This window comes from Eptesicus fuscus, chromosome 4 (genome assembly GCF_027574615.1).
Source record: "Eptesicus fuscus isolate TK198812 chromosome 4, DD_ASM_mEF_20220401, whole genome shotgun sequence".
NCBI classification, from domain to species: Eukaryota; Metazoa; Chordata; class Mammalia; order Chiroptera; family Vespertilionidae; genus Eptesicus; species Eptesicus fuscus.
In genome coordinates, this window is record NC_072476.1 from 11,509,365 (window position 1) to 11,531,582 (window position 22,218).

The 22,218-nt window shown below is 56.8% G+C and overlaps 3 protein-coding genes across 14 annotated transcripts; 1 reads left to right on the forward strand and 2 right to left on the reverse strand.

Moving 5' to 3' along the window:
* Positions 1-192: 192 nt before the first annotated feature.
* SPSB3 (splA/ryanodine receptor domain and SOCS box containing 3) lies at positions 193-6,308 on the reverse strand. Of its 8 annotated transcripts, none has more exons than XM_054714595.1 (7): positions 6,272-6,308; positions 4,717-4,854; positions 1,919-2,099; positions 1,622-1,809; positions 1,437-1,539; positions 1,229-1,354; positions 193-973 (listed from the first exon to the last, which is right to left on the reverse strand). In XM_054714595.1, the coding sequence occupies exons 2-7, from the start codon at positions 4,840-4,842 to the stop codon at positions 633-635; spliced, it is 1,065 nt and encodes a 354-aa protein (XP_054570570.1). In that variant the 5' UTR covers positions 4,843-4,854; positions 6,272-6,308; the 3' UTR covers positions 193-632. The 8 variants fall into 8 exon arrangements, with proteins under 8 accessions (XP_054570570.1, XP_054570569.1, XP_028008732.1 ...); XM_054714594.1 differs by lacking the exon at positions 6,272-6,308 and adding an exon at positions 6,202-6,259; XM_028152931.2 differs by lacking the exon at positions 6,272-6,308 and adding an exon at positions 6,109-6,167.
* Positions 6,309-6,454: 146 nt separating this feature from the next.
* On the forward strand, positions 6,455-12,433 carry NUBP2 (NUBP iron-sulfur cluster assembly factor 2, cytosolic). Of its 5 annotated transcripts, none has more exons than XM_054714599.1 (8): positions 6,455-6,727; positions 8,191-8,291; positions 9,212-9,330; positions 9,480-9,678; positions 10,582-10,736; positions 10,861-10,971; positions 11,145-11,214; positions 11,792-12,433. In XM_054714599.1, exons 4-8 carry the CDS (start codon positions 9,525-9,527, stop codon positions 11,932-11,934), a joined length of 633 nt encoding a protein of 210 aa, XP_054570574.1. In that variant the 5' UTR covers positions 6,455-6,727; positions 8,191-8,291; positions 9,212-9,330; positions 9,480-9,524; the 3' UTR covers positions 11,935-12,433. The 5 variants fall into 5 exon arrangements, with proteins under 5 accessions (XP_054570574.1, XP_054570575.1, XP_028008742.2 ...); XM_054714600.1 differs by having other exon boundaries at positions 6,455-6,634; XM_028152941.2 differs by lacking the exon at positions 8,191-8,291.
* An 875-nt stretch (positions 12,434-13,308) lies between these two features.
* IGFALS (insulin like growth factor binding protein acid labile subunit) lies at positions 13,309-16,419 on the reverse strand. The gene is made up of 2 exons (XM_054714155.1): positions 16,397-16,419; positions 13,309-15,367 (listed from the first exon to the last, which is right to left on the reverse strand). The coding sequence occupies exons 1-2, from the start codon at positions 16,417-16,419 to the stop codon at positions 13,534-13,536; spliced, it is 1,857 nt and encodes a 618-aa protein (XP_054570130.1). The 3' UTR covers positions 13,309-13,533.
* Positions 16,420-22,218: the final 5,799 nt, after the last annotated feature.

Genomic DNA, 22,218 nt, shown 5'->3' on the forward strand with positions numbered 1-22,218 from the left:
GAAGGGTTGAGTGGCACCGAAGTCCCTGCTGGGGGACATGCACCAGTCACCTGGAGGCTTGGGGGTGGCACCTTCGGAGAGAAGGGAGAAAAGAGCCAGGCTGCCTCTTCCCCAAGGGTGTTGCAACACACCCAGAACCATGGGAGAAAAGGTCCTGATGTGGTCTCCTTTAATGCTACCACTATGGAGGTGTTAGGTATAAACTCAGAGTTTATTACGATCTTTCAGTCTCAGACAGGAGGAACAACTGACAACATGCAAAGCAAGTGAGGACAAACCCAAGGTCCCCGGAGGCTGGCAGCTACAGGAAAGGTGACATCTGATGAGGCCACAGACCACAGCCTCCAGGCCAGCAGACTCGGTCCAGAAGAGCTGGGGTGGCCACTCCCAAGAGATTCCAAGGAGAGAAGCAGCCACTGCCATACCCCACACAGGAAACGGATGGATTGTTCTGATCTCAGGATCTGAACCTGTGGCAAGGCCTGACTAGCCTCTGACGGCAGGGGGACAGTTCAGACAGACCTTGCTTGGCCCAACTCCTCCCTCTCCTGTTACTCTGGAGCATGGCCTGAGGGAAAGGATGGAGAAAATGCTGTCCTAGCCTCAGAAGGCAGTTTTCATTGGAAAATAAGTTAGGTCCTTCGGCAGCGTTTTCTCTGGCAGCGCCGGGTCTCTGGGCTGTTGGGACTGACAGTGGCCTTGGGTGAGGGCATAGGGGCCTTGTGGTGGCCACAGCTCATGCTCAGGACCCAGCCCAGCTTGTTTTGTAGCACCTGCTTGAGGCCAGGTGGCAGGGGCAGGCCCTCAAGTGTGTCCCCAGAGTTGGGTCGCAGCTGGCGCAGGCGGTGGCAACACAGGTACTGCAGGGAGGTGGCGCTGGCACAGGAGCGGATGACCTTCATGCTGCTCTTGGCCGCCGTGGAGCACACCATTGGATAGAACTTCCTGTTCTGCAGCTTCGTGGCTGCCACACCTAGAGGGGTCACAGCCTGAATCCTGGGCCAGGAGGGGGCTTAGCCATCCTTTGGACATCCTCCCGAGATGACTAAGGCGGCCCTCGTGCTGCCCCACCTTCTGGAGACCCTGGGACCTCAGGCTTCTTTCAAGGATATCTTTTTGGGAAGCCTTGGGGCCACTCAGCCTGGGCCCGTCTCTGCCTCCTACAGGACCTCAGTAGCAGCCACACCCCACAGGCCTCAGTCTCCCCTGGGATCCTGGACACCCTCACCTATGCACTTCCTGTTCTTAAAGAAGGTCAATGTCCCATGCCAGGTGTCCAGGTGCACGCCAATGATGGAGCCCTGGCCGAACCGCGAGGAGAAGCTTGTCTTGTCACCTTTGTGGTGGAGGAGCCCTAGGGGGCAGCAGGAGGGGAGGGGTTAGCCTGATGTCTGGGGGCCCCTCCCAGCATGCCTGCCCTAAGGGGCTCCACATACCCGTGTAGGAGAGGCCCCAGCTGTCCTCATCCCTGCCGAGCAGGCTGCAGAATGTGTGGTGGTACTTGTCCAGGTCCACATCCGACGTCCCAATGCCCACCATCTGGAGACAACAGGCCAGGCAGAGGGGGGCCGGGGCCAGGGCACCAGCAGTGCTCCTCCCCACAGCCCTGCCTGCCACTTACCATATCAGTGCCATAGACAGGTGAGGTCATCTTGATCTCCCAGAAGTGCTGCCCCTCCCCTAGTTCCTTGGTGCCTCGGATGGCTGCTGTGCCGCAGCTGTACTCCACATGGAAGTTGACCTTCCGGTTGTCACAGCTCAGCAGGGTGGCTGAGGACTTATTCAAGTCATCCCAGACCCAATCAAAATCTAGGAGAGGAAAGGCCAGGTTGGGGTAGTCTCTTGAACCCCTGCTGGGTCCTCATCTGGCCTAGAGATCTGCCCCAGCAAGCCCAGTGACCCCACGCCAGGCACTTACACTCATCTTCCTCCCCACAGCGGCAGTCCTTGCCCCGGTGCGCCGCTGTGTGCAGGCTGCTGCAGAAGGCGGCCTCACTCTGATTATCACAGTTGCAGAAGGACTCACCCGTCACAGGCACAGCACTGGGGATGGATGCTGGCAGGGACGAGTACTCAGGGTCAGAGTCAGAGTCACTGTGCTGAGAAAAAAGGGCAGGCTGTTCCCCCTACTGTGCTTCTGCCCAACACCCATCTTAAGCCAGTGGGTGAACTGCTGATGCCCCAAATTTAGCCTCAAACAGATTCCCCAGGTCCCAAGGGCACAGCTGGACCACACTTCTACAGTGCCCCCCGAGTGACCCTGGACACCTCCTGGCTCAGGTACTGGGGAGGGCCTACCATGCTGCTGGGTTCCCGAGAGTGGGCCTAAAGGCCAACCCCATTTCTACACAGCCAAGGGGGCCTGGGGGCCCAGGCACTGCTGAGCCCACAGCAGTGCTCTCTGCTTGGCCATCGTTCTCCAGGCAGTTTCTAGGTCGTGGGTAAGCGGGCCCCATCCAGGATGGCCTGAAGAAGGGGAGCCCTTGGCAAAGACCTACTGAAGCCTGGGTCTCCCCACAGACAGCAGCTGGGCTGTGGTAGCGTCGGCACACATTCCTGACTGCAGCGCCTTTATCATCCCTGCAACAGGTGGTTCTTAACCCCTAGCCCAGAGCCCTAAGGAGCCCAGGGGTTTCAAGCTGCTGCAAACTTCTGTGGCAGGAAAACATTCAGTGGGGGCCTGGCCGTCTACCTGATCCCGGGCTGAGCTGGTCAGGTTCTAGCAACTGCTGACCCACCCTCTCCCGGAAGCCAGCAAGAGACGCTCTGTGCACCTAGTCGTTCCTGCTCTGAAGCCACACAGGCCTCTCTGGGTATCTGCCGTGACTCTGGACCCCAGGCCAACCGTGGTCTCATTGCCCAGGCCCCAGAGGAAGCAGCCAGCCTCTGCCTTCCTGCTCTGTCAGCCTGCTTGGGTTGGCTCAGGATCCTGGTTAGGCTCCAGGCTCCAGCCTCCACCCCGGGTATTCCTCTTGCCTCCTTGAAACCCTTTGCAAAGCAGCCCAGTGACCTTGCTCAGATCTAGGCAGATCATGCCACCCTGAGAATGAAGCCCACATACCCCATCAGAGCTTACCTGCCCTGGTCCCTCCCCTCTTCCCTCACCTGTCATGGGGGAGATCTCTTTGCCCCTGGATGGCAGCTTTCAGATATCACTTCAAAGAGGCTCTTCTGGCCCTCCCTCCCAAGTCCTCTTCCTCCTCACCTGCTCCTGATAGTCTCCTCTGTCCTGCTGCTCTGACTCCTCCCACCAAAACGGAAGCTCTACAGGGGAAGAGCCTCGTCCTTGTTTCCTCCTATTCTACCCAAGGCCCACGCAGGAGCTCATAAATCAACTGCAGAGACTGAGCTAAGAGGGTTGAACCCGTCAGAGACAGCCCCAGAAAGGAGGCTGGAGGCAGGCCCAAATCACCCCACTATCAAGGAACAGTGATCTCCCAAAAGCCAAGGCAGGCACACTGCCAGCCATAGGCAACCCCCTTCCCAGAGTCAGCAGCCAGGAGGGCAGACCTCAGGACCGAAGGCCTGAAGGTCAACCTGGGCAGGGCAGACCCAGCCCCTCGGCAAGCCAGAAGGGAAGGGTGGTGTGTGTTTAGCCTTCAAGGATGCCAAGGTGACACACCCAGCTGCTCACCCACACAAATACTCCAGGCCAATTAGGTGACGGGGCTGGCTGCACACAAGCATGTGTCAAACACTTGTACCCCGGCCCCCCAACACTGCCTGCATCCCAGAGTGATGAGCCAGTGAGGGAGGGACAGACACAGGAAAACAGACTGCTCCAGGCCACATGGCCAGGACAGGAGCTGGGAAGAGACAGGAATGCAGGCCAGGACCTTGCCGGCCTGAGCAGCAATTTTGGGGAGACCCCCGGCATGCTGTCAATTCAGAACCACCACCTCTAATTCTCTGTGAAGGCCTGGCAGTTCCACAAGGCTTAGCTGCCCTCACTCAAGGGAGGAGAGCTGCCCACCCACTATCCCCAGGATGCCTGGCTGAGCCACGGAAACATGCCGAGTGCCTGCGATAGCACAGACAAGTCACCTAAAGATCACCTCAGCAGGAAGCAATGGAGGTGACTCAGGGCAGGGCCAACCCCTTGCTCTTGTCAAAGAGATTCTGGAAGATGACTGAAAATCTATTTCCCACCACTCCCTGAAGTGGGCACAAAAGCCACACAGCTCAGCTGCTCCCAGGGTCCGTACAGCCAGCCTCTGGCTGCAGAGCCCTCAGGTACACCAGGCAGCTTGCACTGAGACAAACAGCTGAGCTGCTGCTCCAACCTGAACTTGGGAGCAATTGAGAGGGAGAAGGCACAAGAATTGTGGTCTTCAAGACTAAAGATCGTTTCACATGCACGTACACAAAGACAGAGCACGTATCTGTACTGGCAGGGGAACCACCCAGAGGATGCAATGGAGTTAGCCAACAGCTACCTTTGGAAACTGGTTATAAGAAATGGAATGGAGATATTCTGTTGAATGAACCGACCAAAGAACCAACTGCCACCCTCTTCAGTGGAAAGTGTATAGAGAGGAATGGGGTAATCTATCCTGAGGTCCTGTCACCCCAGGGCCATGTGGATCCTTAACCAGGGTAAACCCAGGGTAAGCAGTAGGGTCCTACTGTCCCTGTCCTCGGGGGGCCTTCTTGCGGAGGGTAGGGGGAGACCTGCCTCCAGGGTCTCCGCACCTTAATCCAGCAGTACCCACCTACCTGCCCATCAGAGTCATAGCCCCAGTTAGTGGTCCCTGCCAGAGCCATGGCCCGGGCATCTGCGTCTCGGTGGGCTGCACTCAGGACAAAATGCCATGCTCTGCTGCTCCGGGGGCGCCTGGCCATGGTGGACAGGATCTGAAAGAAAACAGGTTCTGAGCAAAGGAAACATCTGGCATACTGGAAGGTCTCCCAACAACCCCTGCATTTGGACGGGGCTGGCTGTGCCACATCCCCCTAAGGGTGGAGCATTTTGTGAGCCACATGGTGCTAAACTGGGGCTCCAGAACTTGCCTCAGAAGCTCCTACCTCACTCCAGTGTCCAAGCATCTTGATGAACCCTACGTAGAGTGTGTGAAAAGCCATCCAGACACCCATGACTCTCAAATGCCTATCTCAGTCCCGCTTTCAGCTCAGCCTAGGGAACCCAGCTGGGCCGCCTGTATGTCCTCAGGCATCTCAAACCTCACCTGGCTCCTCCTCCATTGTCGTTTGACAAATGGCATCTCCAACCTCCCGGTTCCTCATGCCAGACTCACAGCATTCACCCTCCACCCGACTTCCTCCTTCCCCACACCAGCTCCAAAGGGCCAGTCCCACACCAGCCACTCCACTCCCTACACAGCCAAGCTGTTTTTGAAACTTCAAGCAAATGTTAAATCTTATCACTCTTCAGGGATTACCATTGTTCTAAGGATAAAAGGCAAAGCCTATCAAGTTCTGCTGTGCCTCTCCAATTCAGTGGCCGTGTCCCAGTTGCTAGCTCTTCCCTGCCCTTTGCCCGGAATGCCTTCCCCTCCCTTCTTTGGCTGTTTCCGTAGCCGACTTACAGTCACATCTCGATTTCTATGATTATCTACTGCCTAGTTCTCCCCGGAACGAAGTCTCCAGGAGGACAGGACCTGTCCCCCAGTGAGGACTCCGGCAGGCACAGGCCAGCGCCGTCGGTGAATGAACGCAGGCACTGCTTTCTAGGTTGGGAGCGCCGTCTGTAGAACCAGATTCCCCTCCCTCCAGCAAGGCCACCGCACGGCTCCTTCACCTGCCGGTCCGAGCCAGTTCTGCAGCCGGCGCCAGTCGGCCGGCCTAGTCACCATCCGCTGCGTCTGCAGCGCTCAGTGGGCGACCCGCGAAGCACGCGAAGTGACCGGCCCACGAGACTGTCCCCAGCCTCGAAGCGGGGAGCCTCTTACTAATTTCAGTTTCGGGCGGTGCCGCGGCTCCTCCCCCTGCTGCGCGGCCGGCCTACTGTGCGGGGCAGCCCGCCGGGTTCCGCCCGCCCGGGCCCCGGCGCCGCCCGCGGGAACAAATGCGCGGCCGGGCCTCACCGCCGGCGGTCCCGCAGGACCCCGAACCGGGCGGGTCGGGAGGCGCGGACGCACCCGCCCTCACCTGAGCCGCTCCGCCGCCACGCGCCGCCGGCGGCCGTGACCCACTTTCCGCTCCAGAGCGAGACGTAAACAATCCCCGCCCCCCGCAACGCACTAGCCGTGCAGCCGCAGGCTGGCGCTCCAGGTCCGGCGCTCGGGCAGGGCGCGGGCCGCGCGGCACACGCCTCTGGCCAAGAGGCTGCGGAACCTGTCAATCCTGATTCGGTGTCCTCACTGCTCCCATCTTAAGCGGTCGGGGACGAGGCTGCGCGCCCCTGGGACGAGGGGCGAGTTGGGGAGGCGGCCCTACACTCCAGCATTGACACGGAAGTGGGTCCCTCTCTAGTACGTCGTCCGCGCCGGAACTTGCGTAACCTTTGTGCAACCTAATTGGCTAAGAGGAGCGTGAGTGGGCCTATCAGAAGAGCCAGGGGACGGGCTCGAGCTGCCCATTGGCCCGAAGGCTCTTCACTCGGGCTTCAGGCGGAAGGAGCCACGGAAGTGGGCGCCTGGCGTGCAACCTGCGGGAGGGATGGAGGCGGCGGCGGGTGAGTCTGCGGGCGCCGCGGGGAGCGGGAAGAGACCGGCCCGCAGCTGTTGGTCGCGACCCTGGGTGTTTAGCGAGTCGTCTTATTTGCAATGTAAGGGTCACGTTGACGCACGTGTACTTATGAGTGTAACGTCCTCAAGTTACAGGTTTTCATGTGAGTGCAGCGCTGCTCGGGAACGTGAATTCAGGGCAACTCAGAGCACGTGCGCTGTCTGTCGTTAAAAATACAATACTGCCCGGTTGTGCCATAGTTTTTTGATTTGGTGATACCCCTAGAAAACAGGAAGAAGTCGTTTGAATGTGGGGTTGTAAAAAGACACCAGAACATCACATACTTTTAGTTATTTGTGGAAGTTTTATTTTAGCTTTCCAAACCTTAATATTTGAAAAAAATGGAAGTTCTTTTGAACGGATACAAGCGCGTATCATAGGTTTGCACAGATTAACCAAAGTAGGTTTTCATGACTAGGGGTTTGCCACATCATCTTTTAAAAAACCTCAGGTCTGGTAACTTGGGCACCAAGCTCTTATAGCTCGATTCGTCCACCAGACTGTAAACAACACTAGAGGGAAAAAAATCTGAAACGAGTTTTTAGAATAAGGGCAGCTTTGCTACGAGGTAAGATATAGATTGATCAATTTTTAAAAGAGTTAGCTGCTTTTTTAACCAGGGGGAAATGCAGGTAAAAATCCAAAAGGTCGAACCTGGGTATGCCCAGAGGCCTGGCCTGTTATTTGTATCTTTCTAGAAGATGCCTTATGTAGGAAGAGTTACAAGCTTGTCCAGTGTATGGAACAGAATAATCATCGTCATTGGTTGGGCTTAAGAATGAAGCTGACCCTGGCTTACCCATCAAGGTTCTCCTCCCTTTCTTCCGAGCGGACATACATCTTTGCTTGCCGCTTCCAGCACAGCCTCACACCTAGTAGGCACTCGCATCTGGGTTCGTCTATTTAGAAACTTTTTCAGCTTACTTAGGGGTGAAAGGCTCTGTGGTTAACCCCTAAGGATTGCTGGGTGAGAAGTTCAGCTCCATCCAGTAATCCGATGAGTGCCCTGTTTGGTCTCAGGTAAAACTTCCCACTCCCACCAGTAAGGAGAGGCAGTCATAGTGAATAGGAGCTTGGCTAAACCAGGATCCAGATCTGGCTCTTGTGTTCCCACCTGAGCCCTTCCCTCCACCCCAACAAAAGTGAAGTTGACTCCCAAATACCTTTTGATGTTAAAACAATTTAAGTAATTAACCTTTTTTAAAACCCTCATCCAAGAATATGTTTCCTTTCATTTTTAGAGAGAGGGAGGGAGGGGGGGAGAGAGAGAGAAAAACATCAGTGTGAGAGACAAATTGATTGGCTGCCTCCCGGACGTGCCCTGACCCTGGCTGGGGATTGAGCCAGCAACCGAGGTACAAGCCCTTGACCCTAACCCAGGACCCTTAGGTTGGAGGACCGACGTTTTAACTACTGAACCAAACCGGCCAGGGCTAAGTAATTAACCTTTTAAATTGCTGCAGGTGTGACCTAAAGCCATGGCTTGGGGCTTGGTGTTTGCAGGCAGTGATCCAGGCCAGGGATGTCCCAGCCTTAGGTGCCGGAAGCACATCTAGGAAAGGCACTTGAATGCATTGGTGACAAGGACCTGCCCGACAGCCAGGGTAGGCGCCCTCTGAGTTCCTCCTAGGGAGGCTTTGGAAGTGCGGGCTTTTGGACACACCCTTGAGAGGTGGGTCAGGAGGAAGGACTGTTCGCATTTCTGTGTTGATTGTTGAGCCCTGTCTGCGTGTGGGGAGGGGGGTGGACAGAGCCCTTGTTGGAAGCAGGGCAAGGTCCTGAGGGTGCTGGAGCGAGAACATGGGGTTCCTGCAGAGGGGCTGAGGGTGGTGTGTATGCAGGGTGCAGGGATTTATTTGGTGACATTTAGGGCTCATGGGGAGGAAGAGGAGCTGGGTCAGAGCGGCTGGTCGCCGACAGGTCCACAGAGACAACTCTGGTCTCAGGACCTGTGTGGGAGTCACAGGATGCCCCTGCCCTGTGTACCTAGGGTTTCTTAGGGCACGGCTGGCAGCCAGGTGACATTGACATTCACACACACACCCATGATTGCAGCTGCTCTCAGTCCCCACACTGTAAGGGTCCCTCCTGAGAACTGGAGGCCAGGCTGCCGTGAGTGCTTCTCTGACTCCGGAGGAGCGGGCTGGGTGCCTGAAGATTGGACCTGGGTCCTAGGGGCGGGGCGGGAGCTGCCCAAGCACAGAGGTGTCATGGCTGTAACAACCCAATTTGCATCAGTCTCCATTGGAATCAGCCGGAGCCAGCACTCTTTGGCTTATTGTGTGTGTGTGTGTACGTGCACGTGCACTTATACATGTGCACACTAGAAAGAGGAGCAATATGGGTCATTTTAGGTAGGAGTGGGAGCAGCAGCATTGGAGGAACCGAAGGGTCAGGTCTGGCCTGCAGGATGGCCTTGGGATGAAGGGGCAGGTCTCAGGACACAGGAGGTGCCCGGTGGCCCGGTGAGTGAGCGGAGAAGAGCATCCGTGTGAAGGGTCTCCTCACTTGTCCTTCTGAGCAGAGCCTGGAAACCTGGCTGGCGTCCGGCACATCATCCTCATCCTCTCGGGAAAGGGGGGAGTCGGGAAAAGCACCATCTCCACGGAGCTGGCCCTGGCCCTGCGTCACGCAGGCAAGAAGGTGAGCACCTCCTGCCCTCAAGCACAGCACCTGACCCCTCCTGAGCTGCTCCTGCCCCTTCCCTTGTGGGTAGACACACAGGGAAGCCATGCTTTCTTTCTGCCTTGGGAGACGCCTGCATCCCATGCAGACATCCTGGCTCCTTGCAGGTGGGGATCCTCGATGTGGACCTGTGTGGCCCCAGCATCCCCCGCATGCTCCAGGCACAGGGGAGGGCCGTGCACCAGTGTGACAGTGGCTGGGTGCCCGTCTTCGTGGACCAAGAGCAGAATATGTCCCTCATGTCTGTGGGTTTCCTGCTGGAGAAGCCGGATGAAGCTGTGGTGTGGCGAGGCCCCAAGAAGAACGGTAATGACCAGGCAGGGGCAGCACTGTCAGCCTTCCAGCCTCCCTTGGCGCTCAGTTAAAAAGCCAAACAAGAGCCCTGGCTGGTTTGGTTCAGTGGATAGAGCGTTGGCCTGCGGACTGAAGGGTCGATTTCGGTCAAAGGCACATGCCCAGGTTGTGGGCTCGATCCCCAGCAAGGGGTGTGCAGGAGGCAGCCGATCGATGAGTCTCATCATGGACATTTCTATCTCTCCCTCTCCCTTCCTCTCTGAAATCAATAAAAATATATATTTTTAAAAATCTGCTTTAAAAAAAAAAAACGGAACAAGAGCCTGGAGCTGCTGGCCTTCCCCACCCCCCGGGCCTCCTGCTGCTCACTTGGCCAGTCATGCCTGGGCGTGGTGGCGGTGTCCAGATGCAGGTGTGGGCCATGAGAGCGGGACATCTATGTGGCTGTTGGCTATGAAGTCCTCTTCCCCTTGGCAGGAAGGGCGGGGATGCTCAGACCTGAGCCCCCCTGTGTGTGTTGGGTGTGTCGGGCGAGGGGGGCACCAAGATGGGGCTCCGGTGCCTCAGCACCAGCAGGTGTCATTGAGCCCCCAGTGAGGCTGCAGGTATGTGGGGGGAGGGTGGGAGCTGCTCCACTCAGGTCATCTCCTCTCGGGCCGTGAAAGCTGAGGAGTCCCCAAGGCTGGGCACAGGTGCCCCAGGGGGGTCACAACCCCAGCTGGCCTCTACTGAGGCCTGAGCAGAAGGGTGGCCCAGCAGCTGGGAAGAAGGTGGTGCTCGTGGGGGACAGGGACAGGAGTGCCTCCCTGCTGCACTGTGCGTCCCCCCTCCCATTCTGAGGAGCAGCGTGGAGGCGGTGGGTGTGGGAGACCCCTTTTGAGACCCCTGCCACCTGACCTCCCTGGGCCTTTGCAGCTCTGATAAAGCAGTTTGTGTCTGACGTGGCCTGGGGACAGCTGGACTACCTGGTGGTGGACACGCCCCCAGGAACCTCGGATGAGCACATGGCTGCCGTGGAAGCCCTCCGGCCCTACAGCCCCCTGGGGGCCATCGTGGTCACTACGCCGCAGGTACTGCAGAGCACCCTCCGTTTCCAGTGTGCCACCTCACCGGCGGCACTTCGCCCTGCCCTGGGTGCTCTTGGCTGAGTGTTCAGGGTTCCCATCGGCCTGTTGGCTCTTCCCTGGTCACTAGGCGGTGTCTGTGGGGGATGTGAGGCGGGAGCTGACCTTCTGTAGGAAGACAGGGCTGCGCGTGATCGGCATTGTGGAGAACATGAGCGGCTTTGTCTGCCCACACTGCACCGTAAGTCGTGGGAAGTTGTGGGCCAGTTACCCATGTGTGTTTTGGGGTGAGGCGGCAGGCGGGGGGGGTGGTGAGAAGATGCTGCTGTGCCCCCCTGTCCTGCTCCCTGGGCCTGGACCCCACTCCCTGAGTGCAGAGAGAGTCCTCAGGTGGACCCTGCGCCTCTGTCCTAGGAGTGCACCAACGTCTTCTCCAGGGGAGGCGGTGAGGAGCTGGCCAGACACGCCGGAGTCCCCTTCCTAGGTGAGCGGGTCAGAGCTACCCCTTGGCCTCTGCTCAGGTGGTCCCACCTGCCTATGCCCACTGCCCATGGTGGGGGAGATGACAGTAGCCGTGTCCACCTGTCCTCCTTGAGCTGCAGGTGTCAGTTCATTGCTAATGCTGACCACTGCTGACCAGCTGGAAAGAAGCAGCCTGAGGGAAAGGCGTACACCCAGGCCTTGAGCGGCAGCCCAGGCTGATGCCTGCTGAAACCCCATGGAGAGCAGAAGAGTGGCTTCAGCTGGCTCTGGGAGTGCCTTTATGGGGTGGCGGGCGGGGGGACACGTGTGCATGGCCACGTGTCCCCAGTGCTTGCCTTGCACTTTCTGCAAGTGGGCAATGTCCAAGGCAGCAGAGCTGGACCTGCTGGGTTGGCTGGTGGCCGTCGAAGTAGAAATTGAGCTCAAGCCCATCTAGGCACCTCAGCCAGAGGGAGGCTGATGGGTGTCCGCTCTGGGCTAAAGCAGCATGACAGCAGCTCCTGTGCAGAGGGGGGTGTGTGGACATGGCCTCCCAGACCTCGTGCTCAGCACCTTTCCCCTTCCCTCTGTCTTCGCAGGCTCTGTGCCCCTGGACCCCAAGCTCACGAGGAGCCTGGAGGAGGGCCGAGACTTTATCCAAGAGTTTCCCCACAGCCCTGCCTTTCATGCCCTCTCCGCCATAGCCCGGAAGGTTTTGGATACACCTGCTCAGCTCTCCTGACCAAGGCATCTCCTGGTGCCACTGGGGCTGCAGCTCACAGACTCAACAGAGGTCCTGGGTGCGGTTCCTGGAACCTGCAGGGCTGGCCTGGAGGGCTGTCACTGTGGACCTCCCCCTGCCCGGGCCCTTGGGAGACGTTTTGTGCTGCTACAGCAGCAGCTGGGCACCGAGCCACTGACAATGAGTGGTTCTGCTGGCTTGGTCTGTTGCAGGCCCTGGGGATCGCGAGGGGTCCTAGTGCCGTGGCCTGAGCTCTGGTGCCTGCGCGTTCACTCTTCGTGCCATGGCACTCAGTGCCCCAGACGGACAGGCCACTCCTGATACCTCCATATTGTCCACAAAGTTTGTGGGTCTTGAAGTTGGCTGGGGACTTTGTTGTCCTCACGTGCCTGGTCGCTGGCAGGGCTGTGAGTGATTGTGATTGAGGACGGGAGCACCCTGTAAGGTATTAACTTTAGAGCCCACAATTAAATGTGTCCTGCCACCAGGGTTAAAAGTCTGGCATTTCTAGGTCATTCCGCCTTTGTCCAACCTCGGTGTATGACTGCTTGTGTGCCATAGCAGACAGCGTTCACCGTACGTCCCGGGCTGGGCCAGTAGGCTGGTTACCAACAGGCCCCTGAGGATTAGTGTGAGGATGTGTTTGCAGAGGAATTTGATGTGTCAGAGAAATGTGTGCATGGGGGCCCGCAGCCGGCCTCCACACTGCAGGGACCTAGGGCAGAGCTAAGAACAAGAGGAGTGAAACGCAGTCAGTCCCAGGAAGGCAGGAGGGCAGTCCATTCTGCAAAGCAGAACAAGGGTGGGGGTGCCGCTCTTTCCAAGGGAAGGAGGGCTGTCAGCAGAGGAGATGTAGCAGCTCTGGGGTGGGGGTGGCAGGGGGGTCCAGGGGGGCAACCTTTGGTACCACTTCCATGGATGTTGGGGTACTGAGGGAGGGGGCTGTGCCAAGAGGAAGTGGGGGAGAAGGAAGGGCCATTAAGGGGTTTGGCTGGGAGCGGGGGTCTGAAGAGAGGATTGGCACCTGCTCTGGCCCCGTTTGACACCAGCTGCTGGGCCTCCTGGAGCTGAGGCTGCCTCTGCTGTGCTGCGGCTCCCGGGCTGGGCTGCCTCCGAGAGAACACGACCTAACGAGGACCTGAGTAAGTGCCCTCCACTCCTCGGTGGAGGTGGGCGTGTGGGGGCCGGGGTGGGAGAGCATGAAGAGTCCAAACTCGGGGAGGGCAGAGGGAGGGTGGGAGGGACTGAGGCAGCCACAGGGTGGGCTGAGCTGGCAGCAGGAGCGTTCCACAGGAGCCCATGCTGATGCTTTCCTCCCTCGCTCCCCCAAGTTTCATCCCTGTGGTCAGAGGCATGTTTATTCGATTGCTTTTAATGGGTGAAGCTGGGAGGACTGGCCCCCGATCCTCCTGATCTGGCCCTCAGGTGCCAGGCCAGCAAACCCCAGGACCGTGTGTTCCCTGAGAAGAGACCCCCCAACAAGTAAGCATTGTGGGGCCTGGCCTTTGGGAGCTGAGGGGTAGGGTGCCCACCAGGCTCCAGGGATGGCAAGGGCTTGTCCTGACTCCAAGGCGGTATCTGGCCTGGACAAGCCTTGGATCAGCAATGAGTAAAGTGGTCCTCACCAACGTCACGCAGGTCGAGTCCCGAGATGCTGGGGGGACTGGCACAGGTGATGTTGTTGTAGGTATACGCGGGTCCCTGGCAGTCGTCCCCTTCGGAAACAGCCTGGACAAAGCGGGGCACAACAGTGGGATGCTGCAGGGCGAAGGCCCTCAGGGCCTGGAGGGGGCAGCCACAGTGCCAGGGATTGCCCTCCAGCCACAGGCGCTCCAGGCCAGGAGGCTGTGGCACAAAGGTCTGCAACGAGTTGTTCCTGAGGCTGAGGTAGCGCAGCCGCACCAGTGGCGAAAGGATGCTCTCGGGCAGGGCCTCCAGGTGGTTGTGCGAGATGTCCAGCCAGAAGGTGCATTGCAGGGGCCCCAGGACTTCTGCTGACAGTGCCGACAGCCGGTTGCGGGACAGGAGCAAGTACTCCAGCTTGCCAAGACCCTGGAAGAGCTGACTGGGCAGCTGCATTAGCTGGTTTGAGGTGAGGTCCAGCTCTAGGAGCTCAGGGAGCCCCCACAGGCTCTGTTCCTCAATGGCCGTGATGCCGTTGTCCTTGAGAAAGAGCCGACGCAGCCCGGAGAGGCCGGCGAAGGTGTGCTGGCGGATGCGGCCCAGGCAGCTGCCCTCCAGGTGCAGGCTGTGCAGCTTGGCCAGGCCCTGGAACACTCGCACTGGAAGGTTCCGCAGACAGTTGCCAGAGAGGTTCATGACGGCCACGTTCAAGAGGCCGAGGAAGGCTCCCGCCTTGACCTCCTGGATCTGATTGTCGTTGAGTGTGAGCACCTCCAGCTGGCCCAGACCCTCAAAGGCCTTGTCCGGCAGCTGCCTGAGGCGGTTGTGGCCCAGCCGCAGCTCCTCCAGGAAGTGCAAGTCCTTGAAGGTCCGGGGCCGCAGGCTGGTGATGGCGTTGTGTGAGAGGCGCAGGACGTGCAGGCCCAGCAGGCCCGGGAAGGTGTCTTCCAGGAGGCCCCCCACGCGGTTGTGTGACAGGTCCAGCCAGCGCAGAGCTTTCAGGCCCAGGAAAGCCCCCGGGGCCATGGCGGCAATATGGTTGTGGTCTAGGTAGAGCTTCTGGAGTTTGGGCAGCTTGACAAAGATGTTGGCCTTGATGGTTCGCAAAGCGTTCCTGCTCAGGTCCAGCTCGCGGAGCTCGCTGAGGCCATAGAAGAGGGGGGGCTGCAGGTAGGTCAGCTTGTTGCCTGCAAGTACCAGCTCACGCAGGTTGACCAGGCCCTGGAACACGGTGTCAGGGAGCACGGCCAGGCTGTTCCAGCCAAGGTTGAGGTCCCAGAGGTTGGCCAGGCCATGGAAGAGGCCCTCGTCCACCCTGCTGAGGAGGTTGTTGTTGAGGCCGAGTGAGGCGAGACCCGGCGTGTGCAGGAAGGTGCGGGCCCCAAGGCCGCGCAGCTGGTTCCGCTCCAGGTGCAGGTGGTACAGGTTCCGCAGGCCCAGCAGCACTTTGGGCTCCAGGCTGGCCAGCCCACTGCCCTGCAGATTGAGGAAGCCCAGGCTGGAGAAGTTCCGGAAGGCGGCCTCGGGGAGGGAGGAGAAGTTGTTGCCATCCAGCCACAGGGCCCTGGCGCTGTCGGGGATGCCGTCCGGCAGCTGTGTGAGGTTCCGGGAGCTGCAGAAGACGCTGAGCTCGTCTGTGTAGTCATCGTGGCCGCAGGTGCAGATGGCTGGGCACTGCAGGCCCTCGGTGTCCCCCGGCACTCCAGGCTCCACTCCCTCCAGGCCATGGGGGCCCAGCGCTGCCCAGGAGACGAGCAGCACTGCCAGGGCCAGGCCTCCTGCAGGGAGAGGAACGTGGGGAGAGGTGGCTCTAAGGGGTTCAGGACGTGAACCCCGGAGTGAGTGAGACGTAGAGACATCTAGGCCTCAGCCCGCACTTGTGGACCACCATTTAACTTGGCACCCATTCCATAGCACGCCACTGAGAGGAGGTGCTGCTGATTGGACTAGAGAAAGGTGTGAGCTGAGGTGTGCAGTCGCCCCACTTAAATCGGAAGCAGAAGGCAGGCAGGTCAACTGGGATATTCTCCAGCTCGGAACAGTCACAGCATTGACGGGCAGTACCTGTTCAGAGAAAACTAAGGGCTGGCCACCTGGCGATTAGGCCATTGTGTCCATCTGTGTCCCTAAGAGGGACAGTCAACCGGGCCAGGCTGCCAGGTGGGCCTAGAGGAAGGCGTGAGCGAGAGAATGTTCTGGAGACCGTCTGAGTGGGTATGCGCTTGTTGCCTTTGGAGGCTGAACAGCGAACCCAATGCGTTCAGCCTGCACCGGGTACTTGGCCCAGCACCAGGGTGAGGAGAGACGGTCCGGCCGCAGCGGCAAGGAGGGACCCTAGACCATTGGCTCAAGACCATCAACTCACGGGGTCAGGTTTTGTTTCAGGACAAAGGGTGCCCAGCTCCCCGGCAGCAATGCCCCAGAACCTCTGCTGGCCACGGGCGGCCCTGCAGAACTTGGGGTCTCTGAGGCAAAGGCAGTGCAGAAGGATACCCCACACCCGCTGGATGGGCCTCGGCCCTGAGATGGAACAAGACAGCAGTGGCTTGGCCTCCAAGTGGCGGGAGGGCAGCAGGCCCTCGTCCAGCAGGGGGTCTCCAGGGCAAGGGCCCTGGTTTGGGGTGGAAGAAGACACCCACCCTGCCTCCCTCGTGTTGCTGTTCCGGGGCCCTTAGGAAGAGGAAAAGGTGACCCTCTGGGGCCAGGCTCAGCTGCACCCTCCAACACCCCTGCAGCCCCATTCCCCCCATGGGCTCCCAGAAGTTCTGGCCTCGCCAGAGCCGAGCCATGTGCGGGGGCTGCAGAGCCCCAGTGGACTGGGGGATACGGGGAGCCTCACCTTTCCTCAGGGCCATCCCGCATGTAAAGCAGACAGCAGGTCTGCTGGGGCTGGCTGTGCCTGCCCTCTGGTTTCCCCACCTCCAGCGCAGCCAGCGCCTGTCACAGGCCAACTCCTCTCTGCTGGCTCTGGGCTCCATTAACCCCCTCCTGTCGGGTGGCCAGGTGCCCTGGGTGTAGATGGCACGCGGTGAAACGGGGGTGCTGCGTGCATCCTGAAGCCACCTTCAGGGTCCAAGGTGGGCAATGGTGCAGCTCTGAGGGCCAACAGGGGCCTGTTCCTCTCCGCCCCCCCAGCCTAGCCCTGCAGAGTTGGGCCGGCAGGCTGGCGGGGGGTGTGTGTGGGGGGGTAGTACGCCTTGGAGCAGCCTGGGAGGGTCTGGTGCTTGGTTAGGTTTGGGGAACCCAGGAACTCCCCTGCCCATGGATGGGCCTCCTGGGGTAGCTCTCCGGGTCCCCCCACCTAGCTGATGGCCATGTGAGGGTTAAGCAGGAGCCACCACGTTTCCCAATGGGCCTGCCCATCTGCCCTGGCACACTGACCACCCCCTTCCCATTTCCTAACTTGGGTGGGGTCGCCCAGCCCAGCCTTGGCTTCTCTGTGACCTCAGGGTCAGCTGCTGTCTGGCCTCTGCCCCTCCCCCGGCCTCTGCTGGCAATGCCTGGCGAGCCCAGCGGCCTGGTGTTTGCTTTTCGCAGGCAGGCAGGCGCCGCTTTCCCTAGAAGAGAGTGGGGGGCAGGAGGGGGGCCTGGCCTAGGGCCGGCGTCTGCCTGCTGGGAGCCCCCATGCTGCCCTGCAGGCTCCTGTGGGGACACAGCCACTCGGTTCTGTAAATAGGCCGGTGGGATGTGTGCCCAGAGCCTGGCCTGAGGTCAGCCCACGTCAGAACTTAGGCGATGGCTGGCAAGGCTGCTGGAGCCTAGGGGAGCCCCACCACGCCCTTGCCTGCCAGTGAGTCTGCTCTTCCTGCTCAAACCAGGTAGTCTGGCCCTCCAGCCATCCCTTCCTCTATGACTGCGCTGTGCCTGCCCTGCCTCGGGTGCTGGGCCTGTGTTTGGAAGGGTCTGGAGTAGGCACAGCTGGGTCTGGGAAGGCTTAGGGGACTTTCAAATGGAACATTTCTATATCCAACTGGGTGGACAGTGGGGAGGGGAGGGGAGGGCAGGTGGGAGCTATCCGAAGCCTCCCGTGGGGTCTGGAAGCTACTCATGGGCCCAGGGACTGGAGCCTTCACCCTACCTCCTCAGTGGCAGCCCCTCCCCTGCCTCACGGCTGTGGGGTGGAGGAGGCAGCTTTATCTCCCTCCCTTTATTGAGCTTGGATATTTTTCCAGGTCATTTCTCAGCTTCTGAGAAATTATAGATCTGCCTGGGAGAAAGTCCACACCCAGAAATTTACAGAGTAAACACATTTACACAGTAGAAAGTGCGGGCTCAGCAGGAGTTCTGGGCCAGCGGGGCCTCTCCTCTGGGCTGGATAGTGAGGCTGGAGCAGGGTGGGTGCACGTGGACAAGGAGTTGGTCCTGTCACTGAACATTTGAAGGTTGGGACAGGAAATTCCTGTGATCGAGCTTGCGCGTCTGGGAAAGCCTTACAGGATTTGGCAGCTGGGGTTGGCTTTTTTTTTCTTTTTAGGGAGAGAGAAAAATCAAACATCACTTGGCAGTCTCCTGCACGCCACCTGAGGACCGAGTCATAACCCAGGCATGTGCCCTGACTGGGAATCAAACCAGCCACCTTTTGGTGCACAGGACAAAGCTCAACCAACTAAGCCACGCTGGCCGGGGCGGGTTGGGAATTTTAAATCTCCTGCCAGTTCTGCAGTAGCCCTTCCAGAATAGCTGGGAACCATTCCATCCTGGGACACCTTAGCACCACAGGCTACCCTGCCTGCTCTTACCCCCGAGGGGGCACAGCTGCCTGCTCTTACCCCCGAGGGCGCACAGCTGCCTGCTCTTACCCCCGAAGGCGCACAGCTGCCTGCTCTTACCCCCTAGGGGGCACAGCTGCCTGCTCTTACCCCCGAGGGCGCACAGCTGCCTGCTCTTACCCCCGAGGGCGCACAGCTGCCTGCTCTTACCCCCGAGGGCGCACAGCTGCCTGCTCTTAACCCCGAGGGCGCACAGCTGCCTGCTCTTACCCCGAGGGCGCACAGCTGCCTGCTCTTACCCCCGAGGGGGCACAGCTGCCTGCTCTTACCCCCGAGGGAGCACAGCTGCCTGCTCTTACCCCCGAGGGGGCACAGCTGCCTGCTCTTACCCCCGAGGGGGCACAGTGCTTTCACCGGCTGTGTCTTCTCCGTCACCGGTGAGATGGCAGCTCAGGCTCACTGGCCGGTGGGCTGTCCTCTCTGAAGTGCACGTTTCCGTCTCTGGCCAATTTTCTATTTGGTTGTCAAGTCTGATTTATAAGATGATTTTTGTTTTTTTTTAAATCACATTAAGATGCAAGCCAGTTGGCAGGGTGGGGAGCCCATGCTTTCTGCTCGCTCTGTAGTTTGCTTTTTTGTGCTCTTTATCATGGTTGTGGCGAGAGTTGTTAATTTAATGTGGTCTCTCATACGCTGTTCCTTAAATCTCATGAACTTGATTTCTCAAATACCAACAATAAAGATGGAAAAAATCCAAAAAGGTTTTTTTTTTTATGTAGTCCAATTTATTTTTTTAATATATTTTATTGATTTTTTGACAGAGAGGAAGGGAGAAGGATAGAGTCAGAAACATCGATGAGCGAGAAACATCGGTCAGCTGCCTCCTGCACACCTCCACCGGGGATGTGCCTGCAACCAAGGTACACGCCCCTGACCGGAATCGAACCCGGGACCCTTCAGTCCACAGACCGACGCTCCATCCACTGAGCCAAACCAGACAGGGTTATGTAGTCCAATTTATCAAACTGGTTTCAGGTCCTATTTGTCACTTGACTTTCATGATCTTTTAAAATACCTTGAAAACATGTTACCTTTCACCTTGACATCTGCAGGCTACCTGCTCTGCAACCCACGTCCTAAGAGTGTGAGGCAGAGCTCACGTTTAATTCTCCTCAGTGGGTTACCGAGGCCTCACTACCGTTTGGTTAGTGACTGTCCCGCTCCCTGCTCCTCGGTGCCACCACAGCTCGGTGTCCACTTCAGCCAGGGCCCTCTCTGGGCTCGTTGCCCCCTCAGCTTCCGCCTGCACCATGGAGGCTTTTCAGTGGGTCTCGGTAACCGTGGAGCAAGCCCTCCCTCCTCTTCCTCCTCTCAGACACTCGGCTACGCACAGTCCTTTGCATTTCCTTATCTGCTGCAGGAGCAGCTTGTCAAGTATCTAAAATGAAACCAAAAGACTTTTTTAAAAAAGATTTTTTTAGGCCTGGCCCGAGTGGCTCAGTGGTTGAGCATTGACCTATGAACCAGGAGGTCGCGGTTTGATTCCGGTGAAGGCACTTGCCCTGGTTGTGGGCTGGATCCTCAGTGTGGGGCATGCAGGAGGCAGCCAACCAGTGGTTCTCTTATCATTGATGATTCTCTCTCTCCATCTCCCTCTCCCTTCCTTTCTGAAATCAATAAAAATATACCTATTTTTTAAAGCCAATAAAGATTTAAAGAATAAGAATTTTTTACTGATTAAACATCCATCAGCTGCCCCTGCACACCCCTACAGGGGGGTGGTATCAAGCTCACCATCTGTGCACGTTGTGACCAGAATCAAACCAGCAACCTTTTGATGCATCAAATCAACTGAGCCACACCAGCCAAGACTCTTGAATTATGAATTGTGTTACAATTTGGGGAGAATGGACATCATCACAATATTGAGTCTTGATTTGTGTACATGGTGTAATTCACCTTTTTATTTAGGTCTCCTTTAGTTTCTCCCTTTCTGTAGACTTCTGTTTAGATTATTTTTCCCTAGATGGTTACTAGATACTATGATAAATATCTTTCCTCCTTTAACTTTGTTTGTGTAGGTTGAAATTGTTTTCTAAAAATAGGTTGGGAAAACAGTGTTAAGGAATGCGGTGCTTTTACTCAGCAACTTTCTTAAACAGCCTTATTGATAGGTAATTCACACATCATAAAATGCATCTTTTTATGTATATGTAAGTATACAACTCAATGATTTTTTTCCCCAATGATTCTTAATAAATGTGTAGAGTTGAGGAACCATACCCACAATCTAGCTTTAGAATATTCTCATACAATATGTGGTCCTCTGTGTCTGACTTAATTCACTTGGCATAGTGTTTTCGCTTCATCCACATGATAACGTGTTAATATTTCTCCTTTTTATGGCTGGGTGGTATTCCATTGTATGGATTTGCCCCATTTTGTGTATCCATTCATCTGCTGATGGACATTTGGGTTGTTTCTATTGGGGCTACTACTGCTACGAACATTTGTATATGAGTCTTTGTGTGGATGTGTATTCAATTCCCGCTGGAGTGCTTCCTAGGAATGGATTACTGATTCATAGAGGATTTATGTCTAACTTAAAAAAAAAACACAAAAAACTATTGCCCTGGCCAGTGTGGCTCACTTGGTTGAGCATCATCCTGTGTACTGAAAGGCTGCCAGTTCAATTCCTAGTCAGGGCACATGCGTAGGTTGCCAGCTGGATTCGCAGTGGGGGGCATGTGGGAGGCAGCCAATCGATGTTCCTCTCTTCCTCTCCATCTCTCTTTAAAAGCAGTAAAAAAGATTTTTTAAAAATATGATACTCCAGTTGTTCACATCCTCACCAACATTTGGTATGGTTACTTTTTTATTTTGAGCGATTCTAATTTTAATTTGTTTTCTCTGACAATGATGTTGGGCCCTTTTCATATGTTTATTGGCCATTCTTATAACTTCTTTGGTGAAATGTCTGTGTATTCAAGACTTTTGCCCCGATAAATCTTTTTTTTTAAAATGTATTTTATTGATTTTTTTACAGAGAGGAAGAAAGAGGGATAGAGAGTTAGAAACATCGATGAGAGAGAAATACTGATCAGCTGCCTCCTGCACACCTCCTGCTGGGGATGTGCCTGCAACCAAGGTACATGACCTTGACTGGAATCAAACCTGGGACCTTTCAGTCTGCAGGCCGATGCTCTATCGACTGAGCCAAACCGGTTAAAATCTTTATTGTTGAAAGTATTACATATGTTCCCCTTTTCCCCACATTGACCCCTTCTAGCCACCCCCCACCCCAGGCCTTCACCACCCTATTGTCTGTGTCCATGGGTTATGCATGTATGCATACAAGTTCTTCGGTTGATCACTTCCCATCCACCTACCCTCCCCTGCCTTCCCTCTGAGATTCCGCAGTCTGTTCTATGCTGCTATGTCTCGATTTATTTTGTTCATCAGTTTATTTTGTTCATTAGATTCCACATATGAGTGAGATCATGTGATACTTTTTCTCTGACTGGCTTATTTCACTTAGCATAATTCTCTCCAGATCCCTCCATGCTGTCTCAAAGGGTACAAGAGCCTTCTTTTTGTTTTTTACTGCTGCATAGTATTCCACGGTATTAAATGTACCATAGCGGGGTTTTTTAAAATATATTTTTATTGATTTCAGAGAGGAAGGGAAAGGGAGAGAGAGATAGAAACATCAATGATGAGAATCATTGATCGGCTGCCTTCTGCATGCCCCCTTCTGGGGATCAAGCCCGCAACCTGGGTATGTGCCCTTGACTGGAATTGAACCCGGGACCCTTCAGTCCACAGGCTGACGCTCTAGCCACTGAACCAAACCAGCTAGGGCTACCATAGTGTTTTTATTCACTCTACTCTTTTGCCCGTTTTTAAATTGAGTTGTCTTCTTAATAAGCTCTGGTTCCCTAGCTGGTTTGGC

Coding starts and splice junctions, on each gene's coding strand:
- NUBP2 (XM_008146385.3), top strand. Junction 9,331..9,479: donor TGCGTCACGCAGGCAAGAAG/GTGAGCACCTCC, acceptor GGCTCCTTGCAG/GTGGGGATCCTCGATGTGGA. Junction 10,972..11,144: donor TTGTCTGCCCACACTGCACC/GTAAGTCGTGGG, acceptor CCTCTGTCCTAG/GAGTGCACCAACGTCTTCTC.
- IGFALS (XM_054714155.1), bottom strand. CDS start 16,419: ATGCGGGATGGCCCTGAGGAAAG. Junction 15,368..16,396: donor CGGGATGGCCCTGAGGAAAG/GTGAGGCTCCCC, acceptor TGAACCCCTTAG/AGCCACCTCTCCCCACGTTC.
- SPSB3 (XM_054714595.1), bottom strand. CDS start 4,842: ATGGCCAGGCGCCCCCGGAGCAGCAGAGCATGGCATTTTGTCCTGAGT. Junction 2,100..4,716: donor GCTATGACTCTGATGGGCAG/GTAGGTGGGTAC, acceptor CTTTTTTCTCAG/CACAGTGACTCTGACTCTGA. Junction 1,355..1,436: donor CTGGGGCCTCTCCTACACGG/GTATGTGGAGCC, acceptor GCTGCCCCCTAG/GGCTCCTCCACCACAAAGGT.